At 42.3% G+C, this 13255-nt stretch overlaps 1 protein-coding gene across 5 annotated transcripts in view; it reads right to left on the reverse strand.

Annotated features, from left to right (window-relative positions):
• CASC4 (cancer susceptibility 4) overlaps window positions 1-13255 on the reverse strand; it is a 227730-nt gene that overhangs the window by 118011 nt on the left and 96464 nt on the right. For 3 of the 5 annotated variants that reach the window (XM_030189829.1, XM_030189832.1, XM_030189828.1), the window contains exons 6-8: window positions 11395-11478; window positions 11003-11089; window positions 10332-10487 (exon numbers count right to left, since the gene is read on the reverse strand). In XM_030189829.1, the coding sequence (XP_030045689.1) occupies window positions 10332-10487; window positions 11003-11089; window positions 11395-11478 (327 nt within the window). The remainder of the gene's footprint in view (window positions 1-10331; window positions 10488-11002; window positions 11090-11394; window positions 11479-13255) is intronic. The other 2 variants (XM_030189831.1, XM_030189830.1) reach the window with 1 other exon arrangement.

Raw genomic sequence — 13255 nt, forward strand, 5'->3', positions numbered from 1 at the left:
AGGAAGAGAATGTATCTTTCCTCATCCACAGAAGGGGTCTGGATGGGGAGGAAGTGACGTCAGCGCTGTCGAATGGCTGCCTAACAAGAGAGCTCTGAAGAGCCAGAAGTAAAAGGAGCCTCCAATTCCCCGAAAACGCGGCGAAAATCCCCACCAAGCAGGAATCTAAACACCAGAAGTAATGGCAGCTCGGAAGAAACTAGCTAAATTCAAGTACGCCGCCGAAAACCCTGGAATAGGGAAAAGCGCGGGCGCGAAAGTAGCGTCGCGAAATTTCAAAATGGCGGACGGAGTTTCCGAATCTGACCCGGAGCACGAGGAAATGGTAGACGAAAACTCCGAAACGGATAAAATGGATGTTTCACGCTGGTTCCAAGAGCTTAAAGCGGAAATGGTGAATACAAGAAAAGGGATACAGGCAGCAATAGGAGAGCTGCGGGAGGAATTGAGAGATATGGGGAAACGAGTGGCGGAGACTGAGGAGAGAGTGGACGGTGCAGAGGAGGAGATAAAAGAACTGCAGCAAGCAATAAAAAAAGAAAGTCAATGCAGAGAAGCCCTGGAAATGCAACTAGAAGACCTGGAAAACAGGTCTAGACGATGCAATCTGAGATTCAAAGGGGTACCAGAGGTAGAGTCATACAAAGACGCATCCAAAATAATAAGAGCAATCTGTGCAGCTATTATGGATCTGGAGAGTGAAAGCGAGGACTCAACCAATCCGGACAAATATAGAATTGACAGAGCCCACCGGACATTAGGGCCACAGAGGGCTGAGGGGCCTAGAGATATAATAGCATGCTTCCATGACTATAACACCAAAGAGGCAGTGTGGCGCAAGGCTCGGGCCATGAAAGAGATTACATGGGAAAATAATAAAATACAAATCTTCCAGGATTTGGCGAAAAAAACCCTGCAAGCACGGAGAGAACTTAAGGATATCACAATGTATTTGCAAAAAGCAGGACTGAGATACCGGTGGCTGTACCCAAGAGGAATTCTGGTAACAGTGGGCACCAAGTCGAGGCGAATCCAGACGGTGGAAGGCGCATGGAAAAGCCTGAGAGACATGGGCTGCACGGACATTCCACAAGATAAAGAAGGAGAACAAAGACGACAACAAAGACAACAGACCCCGGAAAATCAAAGATGGCAGAAAATTGGAAGAGAGAAGAAAAACAGATCCCCGGACAAAGCCAGATTTGAGGGAGAAATAAGAGGAAAAGACTGAGAAATTAACCAGAGGTCAACTAAATGGAACTGTGGTAATATACTCTGTGAGAACTATGGTGCTGGTTAATTGTTGCAATATGCTTGGTGTGGGGGAATAGGGAAATGTAAATGGGGGAGGGGGAGGGAACTGATGATGTAAATATGTGGGGGCAGCCGTCTGGCACAGATGCACTTCCTCCAGGGTAGCACTGGCCAGAAGTGTCCAGGGCCAAAAACAGGAGCCCACTGGGGGGGCAGGGAAAAGAGGGGGGGAGGGAAGGGAAAGGGGAGGGAGGGGAATAAAAGTAGGATCTTGGAACGTTAACGGTTTGAATAATCCCGGGAAAAGAAGCATAGTTCTTAAAGAACTGAAAAGATTAAAATGGGATGTGATAATGCTTCAGGAAACACATATACAAAGACGAGATGAGCACTTGATTAGCTATAAAACACTGGGGCAGGGAACTAAGCTGGCGGATCCCAAGGGAGGGAAGACGGGAGGATTGGCAATTTACATTAATGAACAGTTAAGATTTGTACAAGAAGATATATACAAAGGGGAAGATGGGAGAAGCTTAGCAATTAAAGGAAGGGTAGGAAATCACTTGATCACATTTATCAATGTATATGCACCAAATGAGGGACAGGGAACTTTTTTCACAAAACTAGGCTTAGGCCTAAGTAAATTTGTAAGGGGACAGATAATTATGGGAGGGGACTACAACATGACTGCCTCTAGACTGGACCATTCACAGGGGAAAGGAGGAGGACCGAGAACACATAGGGGGAAATTTCTTAAATTAATGAAGGATTTAGATCTGGTAGATATATGGAGGATGCAACACCCAGGTCAAAAAACATATTCTTTTTATTCTCATGCCCAAAAATCATACTCAAGGATAGATGCGATTTGGGGGAGCAGATCAATATGGGGGGACATGAAAGACTCAGACATAGAAAATATACAGACATCAGACCACGCACCAGTATGGGTACTGGTGGGGAAAATAGAGATAGAGAGAAAGGAAACGATGTGGAGACTAAATGAATCCCTGATAGCTGCGGAGAAAGATTGTCAAGACATACGAATGAGGATAATAGAATACCTCCAAAACAATGACAGGGGAGATGTATCGGAAGGTACCTTATGGGATGCTCTAAAAGCTGTAATTAGAGGGCATCTGATAGCAAAAGGCACCTACAAAAAAAAAAAAAGAGAAGCAACAGAATTGACAATTAGGCAAAAATTAACACAATTAGAATCACAACACCAACTACAGGGAGATGCAAAAACGCTCAGAGACCTAATACAATGCAGAGGGGAACTCCGGAAAATACAGATGAGTACGATGGAATTCCATAGAACCCTGATGAAACAAAAATTTTTTGAATTTAGTAACAAAGCGGGGACCATGCTGGCACGCACTTTAAGACAAAAACAGACAAGGAGCTTAATCGCTAAACTAAAAACACAAGGGGATAGATTGGTATATCAAGATAAAGATATTAGGAAAGCCTTTGTGCAATATTACTCTAAATTATACGCGCCAGGGGAAAAAATCCCCAAAGAAGACATACAAAGTCAATTAAGAGATCTAGGACTCCATAAGGTAACGGAGGCTCAGAAATTAGAGCTAGAGAAGTCCATAACGTTGCAGGAAGTACTAGAGGTAATCAAGGGGCTAAAAGGAGGCAAGGCACCGGGTTTGGATGGATACACGGGGAAATTTTATAAAGTATTTGGAAGGGAATTAGCCCCAATATTGGTGAGAGTTGGAAATGCAAACTTTGGAGGAAATGGGCTACCTAATAGCATGAAAATAGCGGGTATAACAGTATTACCTAAACCAGGAAGGGACCCAACATGTTGTGGATCATATAGACCTATATCATTATTAAATATAGATGTTAAGATACTTGCAAAGGTCATGGCCGACCGCCTAGCCCGTATAATGCCAAAACTTATACACCCAGATCAATCTGGTTTTATATTAAATAGAAAGGTTGCTGATAACATCAGACGGACATTGAATATTATTTGGGGGGCGCAAAGAAGAGGAGACTCGCTGACGCTGTTAGCAATAGACGCTGAGAAAGCATTCGACAGAGTGGAGTGGGAATATCTATGGGAGGTAATGAGGGTAATGGGAATGGGAATACCATTTATAGAATGGATAAAAGGGCTATATACATCACCGACTGCAAGATTAAAGATTAATGGGGGATACTCTGAAATTTTCCATATCCAGAGGGGTACACGTCAGGGATGCCCGCTATCGCCCCTATTGTTCGCGTTGTCTATTGAACCCCTGGCACAGAGAATTCGAACCATGAAGGAGGTGAGGGGAATAAAACTAGGTGGAAAGGAACATAAAATAGCGTTATTCGCTGATGACATCCTATTTTACGTGGGCCAACCGATGCACACTCTACCTGTCCTAGTTAAGGAACTTGAAGTATATGGGAGACAAGCAGGATTTAAAGTAAATTACGACAAATCTGAAATAATGGGAATTACAATAACAGAGGCAGAGAGTAATTACCTGAAGGAAAGGTGCAATTTTAAAATAACGGAACTGGGTTTCCGGTATCTAGGAATAAAAATTCCCAAAGATTTACAGAATCTATATGCTTGGAATTATGAACCCCTGCTTAGTTCAGTGAGGAGGGATTTGAATAGATGGGGGTCAGGATGGCTGTCGTGGTGGGGACGAATAGCAGTAATAAAAATGAATATCCTGCCAAGATTTCTATTTTTGATTCAGACATTACCCATCCCAGTACCGACCAGAGAGTTGACAAGATTGCAATCAGAATTAGGGAAATTTACCTGGGGGAGAAAGCCGGCAAGGTTACCCAAGAGGATAATGTGGGGAAGAGTACAGGAAGGAGGAAGAGAAATGCCAAACATGCAATGGTATTACTGGGCAGGACAAATCACACAAATAGCAGAATGGTGTAAGGTAGACTTGTCACATATAACCACATTAGAACAAGTGTTTGTCAGAGAGGGATATTTGGAGGGTCTTCTGTGGGCCTCCCTTCCTGAACAAAGTTATGGGAAACTGACTCTAAACCCGTTTATAACACATCTACTAACACTTTGGGGTACCTTAAAAAAGAAATTAAGGGGGACACAACAGAGATCCTCATATGCGTGGATCACACAGGAGGAGGGATTCCCAGCGGGGAAAGAATCAAGGGTCTTCTCCACATGGTTTCAGAAGGGTCTGATCAGATTTCGTGACTTAATGGACGGAGGTCGCATAAGGGCATTTGAAGAACTCCAAGAGAAATATGAATTACAAGAGACAGATAAATACGCATACTTGCAAGTCCAACACTTTATTATAACAGAAAAATGGACAAAACACCCACCAGTAGATCATGAGAAATTCGAAAATATATGGGGAGAAATTGATGTGTCAGGCAGGGGAATCTCCAAGGTATATGGGCACCTTCGGGGCCAAATTTTTAGAAAACATGCTTTTATGGAAGCATGGGAAAAAGACATGGGACAGACATTAAGTGAGACCGAATGGAGGAGGGTGTGTACCGAAGTTAAGAAAACATCAGTTTGTGTGCTGATCAAAGAAAATGCATACAAGATACTAAGTAGATGGTACTATACACCAGAAAAAATTAATAAAATATACCCAGGAGCCTCTGCGGAATGCTGGAGGTGTGGGAAAGAGAAAGGTACATTCTACCATATATGGTGGGAATGTAGCCAGATACAAGAGTATTGGAAAGACATTGTGAACGAATTATCAATGGTCTTGGAGATTCCCTTTCCTCATGAACCTAAATGGTGCTTACTAGGGTGGGGAAACCACAGAGGGCAAAAATGGCAACAAAGAGTAAAACGGATAGGGCTAGCAGCAGCGAAAACGGGTATAGCACGCCATTGGAAAAGTAAATTGGGGCCCACAAAGACCGATTGGAAAGTTAAATTAAGGGAGCTCATAGAGTTGGATAAATTAACAGACAAAAGAATAGGGAGATACAATTCTGAAGCAAAAGAATGGACACAATTACAAGTACTCTTGAAAGATACGGAATAAGAAGAAGGTGATATAATATCCTGAGGATTAAAAGAAGGGGGGGGGGAGGGGGAGGAGAGGGAGGGAGAGGGAGGAGGGAGGGGAGGGAGAAAATGTATAAAATATAGAGAAGCATTGTTATATTATTATGAGAAATGGAGTGTTACGTTATGATATAACGCAGTTGTGATATTGTGTTTTCAATAAAATATATAAATTACAAAAAAAAAAGAAGGGGTCTGGATGATGACTAACTCTGATGGCCTCTACAAACACTCGAGGGTGTCCAAGATACTGTCAATGTCAACTGGCTAGATCCTTCACAAATGTGGCAGGTGGGATGGCACACATGCATCCATGCTGAACTCTCTCAAAGGTTTTACTGATGCTAGAGAGTTGTTCCCATGCAGGACTCCATCGGATGGCATCATCCACATGTAAGAATACAGTACCATGTTTGTCCTCAGAAAATCTCTCATATGAAGGCTGAAAATTTAGGGCTTTTTAGCATGGAAAAGAGAAGACAGAAATGGAAGGTGACAGACATCTAATAAATGCATGAGTAAAGATCAAATCATAGGCAAGTGGTAGTTTATCCTGTAGAGGCCAACCGAATTTCAGTTTCGGCAGTACAACTGGCCCAAACTCTGTATTTAGTCTTGTTTTTGTTTCAGCCAAAAATGCCAGAACATTTTTGGCTGAAAACTCACTATACCCATAGCTTCCCTCCCCCTTCCCCCCAAAATGGAATTGGCTCAGTTCCTTCTTTCTCTCCCTGTCCCCTCCCTCCCTATCGTCCAACTGAAGAGGTCTTGGTTCCCTCTCTCCTGGAACCACCCATAGGCTGCCCCGGGTCCACCTTAGAGTACCTGGTGGTCTAGCAGCTAGTTGGGGCAGGAGCGATCACCAGTAGCTCCTGCTCATTTCATCTCCACTATCAAAATAGCTGCCACGAGTTTCAACAAATGCTGGAGTTCACAGCAGCCATTTTGATGGCAGAGACATGGGCAGGAGCATTTGTAGATCATTACTATTATTTATTGCATTTGTATCCCACCTTATCCCACCTATTTGCAGGCTCAAAGTGGCTTACATAGTTTTGTTATAAACAGTTAATCCTGGATGTCAGGTACAATTATTGTTGTGAAGAGATTAATTAGGGGAAGAAGTAGAGAGAAGGAAGGAAGGAATTTAGTAGGAATATTAAACGATGTGTTTTCTTAAACGATGGGTTTTCAGAGGTGGATTAGTACAGTTCTGGGTTTTCACTGTAAGCTTTGTTGAAGAAATACGTCTTGAGGGATTTGCGAAAGGTAGTTGTTTCGTTGATTGTCTTCAGGTCTCTAGGTAGTACGTTCCATAACTTTGTGCGCATGTAGGAGAAGGTGGTATCATGCATCATCTTGTATTTTAGTCCTTTGCAGTTGGGGAAGTGCAGGTCAAGAAATTTCCGGGATGATTTTGAGGCGTTTCTGGGAGGTAGGTCCACAAGGTTTAACATGTAGATTGGGGCGTCTGCGTGAATGATTTTGTGTACCATTGTGCAGATCTTGAATGCAATACGTTCCTTAAGTGGGAGCCAGTGAAGTTTCTCTCTTAAGGGTTTTGCACTTTCATATTTGGGTTTTCCAAATATGAGTCTGGCCGCAGTATTCTGGGCAGTCTGGAGCTTTTTGATGTTCTGCTCTTTACAGCCTGCGTACAGTGCATTACAGTAATCAAGATGACTTATCACCATTGACTGTACCAGGGTGCGGAATATGTATCTCGGGAAGAAAGGTTTAACTCTTTTGAGTTTCCACATGGAATAGAACATCTTTTTGTCGTGTTTTTCACGTGATCATCGAGAGTGAGGTTTCGATCTATGGTTACTCCTAGAATTTTCAAGTTTTGCGAAATAGGCAAGGAACAGTATGGTGTGGTTATGGTAGGGAAGCTTTTTGTGTTATATTGTGAGGTGAGAACAAGACATTGTGTTTTCTCTGCATTTAGTTTCAGTTGGAATGCGTCTGCCCAGGAGTGCATTATTTGGAAGCTTTGGTTAATTTCGTTGGTAATTTCATTTAGATCGTGTCTAAACGGAATGGAGATCATGACATCATCTGCATATATGTAAGGGTTGAGGTTTTCAGTTGCTAGAAGTTTAGCCAGAGGTATCATCATCAGGTTGAATAAGGTTGGTGAGAGTGGGGATCCTTGGGGTACTCCATATTCAGGTGACCAGCGGGGTGATCTGTCCGCTTTCGTTGTTACTTGGTATGATCTTGTGGTCAGGAATCCTTTGAACCATTTGAGAACTGTGCCTCCTATTCCGAAGTATTCTAGTATATGTAATAGTATTTCATGGTCAACCATGTCAAAGGCACTGGACATGTCGAATTGTAGGAGGAGTATGTTGTTGCCCCTTGCAATTTCTTGTTTAAATGAGTTCATTGCAGACACTAGCACAGTTTCGGTACTGTGATTTGACTGAAATCCTGATTGAGACTCGTGGAGAATTGAATGGTTATTTAAATATTCGTTAAGTTGTTTTGTTACTATGCCTTCCATGAGTTTGGTTATGAGGGGGATAGATGCTACTGGTCAATAGTTGGTTAGGTCCATTGTGTTTTTTTTAGCATCTTTCGGTAGCGGTGTAAGTAGGATATTTCCTTTGTCCGTGGGGAAAAGTCCATTTTGAAGTCTATGATTTACGTGATTCGTGATGTCTATTTTGAATTGCTTGGGTGCTGATCTTATTAGACTGCTAGGGCAGATGTCTAATTTACATTATGATTTGGTGTATTTTCCCAGCCAGAGTGAGATTTCTTTTGATGAAAGTGTGTCGAAGTTGGTCCATGATCGATCTGCTGGGTGTTCTCCAGGTTTTGGGTCCGTGCATTCAAGGATATTTGTGTAATTTGCTTTATTGCTGGGTATCATGAGTCGAAGCTTTGTAATTTTTTCCTTGAAGTAATTTGCAAGATCAGTTGCTGATGGGGTCTCAGTGTTTAGTAGACTGTTTACGAGTGAGAAGAGTTTGTGTGTATCCTTTTTTTTATTTATTTATTTTATTTATTTTTATTTTATTTTTGTTACATTTGTACCCCGCGCTTTTCCACTCATGGCAGGCTCAATGCGGCTTACATGGGCAATGGAGGGTTAAGTGACTTGCCCAGAGTCACAAGGAGCTGCCTGTGCTGGGAATCAAACTCCTTGTAATTTGGTCCTATTTTGGCTTTGTAATATGTCCTTTTAGTTTGCCTGATCGTGTATTTGTATTTTCTTTGTAGTTGTTTCCAGTCTTTGAGTGTGTTTTCGTCTTTTTTCTAGTTCCATGCTCTTTCTAGTCTTCTTACTTGTGTTTTTAGTTCCAGCCCCGACTAGCACTAGACCACCAGGGACTCTAAGGTAGGCCCGGGATGCAGAGAAGACTGCTACGGTTTGGGGATAGGATCAGTTTTGGGTTCAGCTAAAACTGATCAGCAAATTTAAGGTGCAGATTTGGTTTAGAAGAGACTGAATAAAACTGTTTCAGTCGGTCTCTATTACCCTGTCAAAAATTGCTAGGACTAAATGGCATCTAATGAAACAACGAATTGGCAGTTTCAAGGAGAACATATTTCTTTAGTCAGCAGGTGGTTAGATTGTGGAACCTGCTGATGAAGAGAGGCTGTCAGATTTGACAACAATAAGACACATAGCAGGGTTCAAAAAGTGTCTGGATGTCTTCCTCGAAGACAAGGATGTAAACAGATATTAGAAACTGGGAGGGGGATAGCTTACTAACTGCTTATGTTTCTACAGGGAGCCCATATTATGCTCATATTAGCCCTCTCCTCAAGTCACTTCACTGGCTTCCTATCCGTTTCCGCATTCAGTTCAAACTCCTCTTATTGACCTATAAGTGCATTCACTCTGCAGCTCTTCAGTACCTCTCGACTCTCATCTCTCCCTACATTCCTCCCTGGGAACTCCGTTCACTGGGTAAATCTCTTATCTGCACCCTTCTCCTCCACTGCTAACTCCAGACTTCAATTCCTTTTATCTTGCTGCACCTTATGCCTGGAATAGACTTTCTGAGCCAGTATGTCAAGCTCCATCTCTTCAAATCTAAGCTAAAAGCTCACCTTTTTGATGCTGCTTTTAACTCCTAACTCTTGTTCACTTGTTCAGAATCCTTATTTTATCATCCTCACTAATATTCCCTTATCTCTTGTTTGTCTGTCCTAATTAGATTGTAAGCTCTGTCGAGCAGGGACTGTCTCTTCATGTTCAAGTGTACAGTGCTACGTACGTCTAGTAGTGCTAGTGAAATGATAAGTAGTAGTAGTAGTATTTAAGCTCTGGTTAGGTTTGTTGGGCTTTACCAACAGCTCAGTAGCTGCCATCAGACAGGCTGCTGGGCTAGAAGCACCACTGGTCCAAACGAGATTGGCCCTTCTTTTATTTGGGATGGTTGGATATTATCAAACAGCTGTCTGGATTATTTCAGAGTTTAATGGGAGATAAACTAAGTGTGACATTAACTATGTGACTTGTAAGAAAGAAGAAAATGACAAGGCCTCAAATAGCCCACTATTGGTGGCCTGTATAATTGATTGGCTTAATTTACAGCCCGCCTATCAACTAAGCAGTTTACAAAATGGAAACAGAATTTAAACCTGTTTAGGAGAGATATACAGGGTAGTGATATGAACAAGATTGAGAGATGTGTACACATGGTCAAGGGAAACAGTGTTTGTTTATATCTAGGAAACTTATTTACATCTACCCAAAGTGGCACAGAATCAGATAGGAAGACAAGTGGGTACGCTGAACGGTCAACTGGTTATTTTCAATCATCTACAATATTGACTTCATCTATCTATTCTTGAAATTCAAGATACAGTTATCACTTCCCGGGCTAAGAGAAGTAAAAGAACTGTTGAGAGAAGGTTTTCCTGGACAATCAATGTATTAAATTTGTAGTAAATAAATTATAATCTAAAGGTGTGATTTTCGACAAGTAACCAAGCGCCTCACCATGAAACTAAGGATGCACCACGCTCCTAAACTTTCAACAAACACCTTGCAATATGATACAACAACTCTTACTCTGTTTCAGCTTTGGAAGGTCACCATCTCTTTCTCTTGTAACTTGCTGCTGAAGGTTGTTTCCAAACTGTGTTTTGCTCTGCATTTGCAAGGACTGCCCCAGGTTTGGATCTTTTGGATTCACCTTACCAGCATCAGGATTCACAACATTTCGCTCTACAATGTAAACAAATTCCGTTTACTATACAGAGAAAGGCCAGTACAATTAAAAATTTTGCTGGAGCAGGCTGCTTCCCTTTTTTTTTTTTTTTTTAAATTTTTAGAAGTCTTTATTGAACATTGTTAATTCTGAACATAGCGTACCTAACACATTCTCATTTCAAAAATACACATAACGATGTGCCAGTTGCATAACAAAGAATACACAATATAGTTTGCAATGCGTAATCAAATATAAAATATACTTCAACTTTTTACTTTTTATTTATGAGTAACACCCCGTTCCCTGCCTATCACCCTCCTCTCTAATACCTCCCTCAGACTGCTTCCCTTTAAGGTCCATTCATTAGAGCTAAAGTGCATAATCACAGTGTTAATGCTGACAGCAGCAAGGCAATCAAACAGATGGCATTTTATAAGAGTAATAAACAGATTTCCAAAGCTCTGCTGTAAAAAAAAAGCAGAATGTCACATTTAGATACTAAATAAAGAACAAGGCTCAAGCTTCTTACCTATACCTTCGTGAATGCTAGGAATAGTTGCAGCTATGGGAAGGTTCTCTTCCTCCTGGGGATTCAAGACTTCAGACTTCTTGAGAGCTAAAAAGATAGCAAAGAGAAACACATTTTCTGTCTGTCTATGAATACAAGGCTAACACATTCTGAGGCCAGGTTAGAACCAAGTGCTGGCTATTTAATGCCTTTACCTATCATAAACAATGGGATCATAAGTTTCTTTTGTCTCATGCTTTATGGTGCTTTGTTCACTATTATATCATTGTTTCTTCATTATCATGCAATCGGCTGTTGACTTTGCCTTGTATAACTGTACAGCAGTTTGCTGTATGGTTCTTTGGATTCTGAATAAAAACTTAATGCCTTTACCTAAGGGAAACCAGTGTTACCTATGAGAACATGCTCCACTTCTGCAGGACTCTTTTCTTCAATTTCGGGCATGCCAGCATCATCTCCAGGTTTGACTGCTTCTGCTAGAGAAAAGACACTTACACATTATTAGAAAATATTTCTCATCTTTTTCCCAGAGCTTCAGCTGAGATAACTGGAGTCTCCTCTCTTGAGGGATTTCCTTGCTCCCACTGGATTTGGAACTGGTTAATTGAACATTAATATTCACGGACTTCTACATAAGGAACAGGAGCATCTGCTTGCCTTATCACACATTCTCAAAAGGTTAAACCACTAAATGGAAAACTCAACATCTAAAATTCTCTTAGCTACAATAGACAAATCAAATATTAGATAAATTGCTGAACAGCAAAATCCTCTTTAAAAATGAACAAATCAGATATTTGGGTATTCAAGAATCCACAGACGGAAGTCAGGCTAGTCTAATATTTTTCTAAAATATCAAAGCACTCACTTGGTTAGGTGAGCAAGACGTTGGTTTAATAGGGGGACATAGACCCTAGAGCATAATTTTCAGTGGATAAGCTCTCTTGGTCTTTGAACCACTTTTCTTCCCTTACCAGTGTTCTCTGCTAATTTTCGGAGTGTTTGAGGAATATGGGCTGAAAAATGTGAGCCTACTACTACTAGTACTATTTGACAGTTCTAAAGTGCTACTAGGGTTACGCAGCGCTGTACAATATAACCTAGAAGGACAGTCCCTGCTCGAAGAGCTTACAATCTAATGGACAAATGTACAGACAATCAAGTAGTGGCAGTCAAATTGGGGCAGTCTGTTAGGTGCCGATGGCAACATTGAAGAGGTGGGCTTTGAGCAAGGATTTGAAGATGGGTAGGCAGGGGGCTTGGCGTAGGGCCACAGGAAGTTGATTCCACGCATAGGGTGAGGCGAGGCAGAATGGGTGGAGCCTGGAGTTGGCGGTGGTGGAGAAGGGTACTGAGAGGATGGATTTGTCCTGTGAGCGGAGGTTTCGGGCGGGAACGTAAGGGGAGATGAGGGTGGAGAGGTAATGAGGGGCTGCAGACTGAGTGCATTTGTAGATGAGAAGGAGAAGCTTGAACTGAATGTGGTATCTGATTGGAAGCCAGTGAAGCGACCTGAGGAGGGGGGGTAATATGAGTGTATCAGTTCAGGCGGAATATAAGATGAGCAGCAGAGTTCTGAATGGATTGAAGTGGGGATAGATGGCTAAGTGGGAGGCCAGTGAGGAGAAGGTTGCAGTAGTCAAGGCGAGAGGTAATGAGGGTGTGGATGAGAGTTCGGGTGGTGTGTTCAGAGAGGAAAGGGCGAATTTTGCTGATGTTAAAGAGGAAGAAGCGACAGGTCTTGGCTGTCTGCTGGATATGCGCAGATAACTCCAATGTTGCGGGCAGATGAGACGGGGAGGATGAAGGTGTTATCAACTGAGATCGAGAGAGGAGGAACAGGAGAGGTGGGCTTTGGTGGAAAGACTATAAGCTCGGTCTTGGACATGTTCAGTTTCAGGTGCCGATTGGACATCCATGCAGCAATGTCGGACAAGCAGACCGATACCTTGGTCTGGGTCTCCACGGTGATGTCTGGTGTGGAGAGATACAACTGGGTGTCATCAGCATAAAGATGATAGTGGAAACCATGAGATGAGATCAGTGAGCCCAGGGAAGAGGTGTAGATTGAAAAAAGAAGGGGTCCAAGGACAGATCCCTGGGGAACTCCTACAGAGAGCGGGATGGGGGCGGCGGAGGAAGAACTGTGAGAGTGTACTCTGAAGGTACGATGGGAGAGATAGGAGGAGAACCAGGAGAGGACAGAGCCCTGGAACCCAAATGAGGACAGTGTGGCAAGAAGTAAATCGTGAT

This window comes from Microcaecilia unicolor, chromosome 1 (genome assembly GCF_901765095.1).
Source record: "Microcaecilia unicolor chromosome 1, aMicUni1.1, whole genome shotgun sequence".
Taxonomy (NCBI): domain Eukaryota; kingdom Metazoa; phylum Chordata; class Amphibia; order Gymnophiona; family Siphonopidae; genus Microcaecilia; species Microcaecilia unicolor.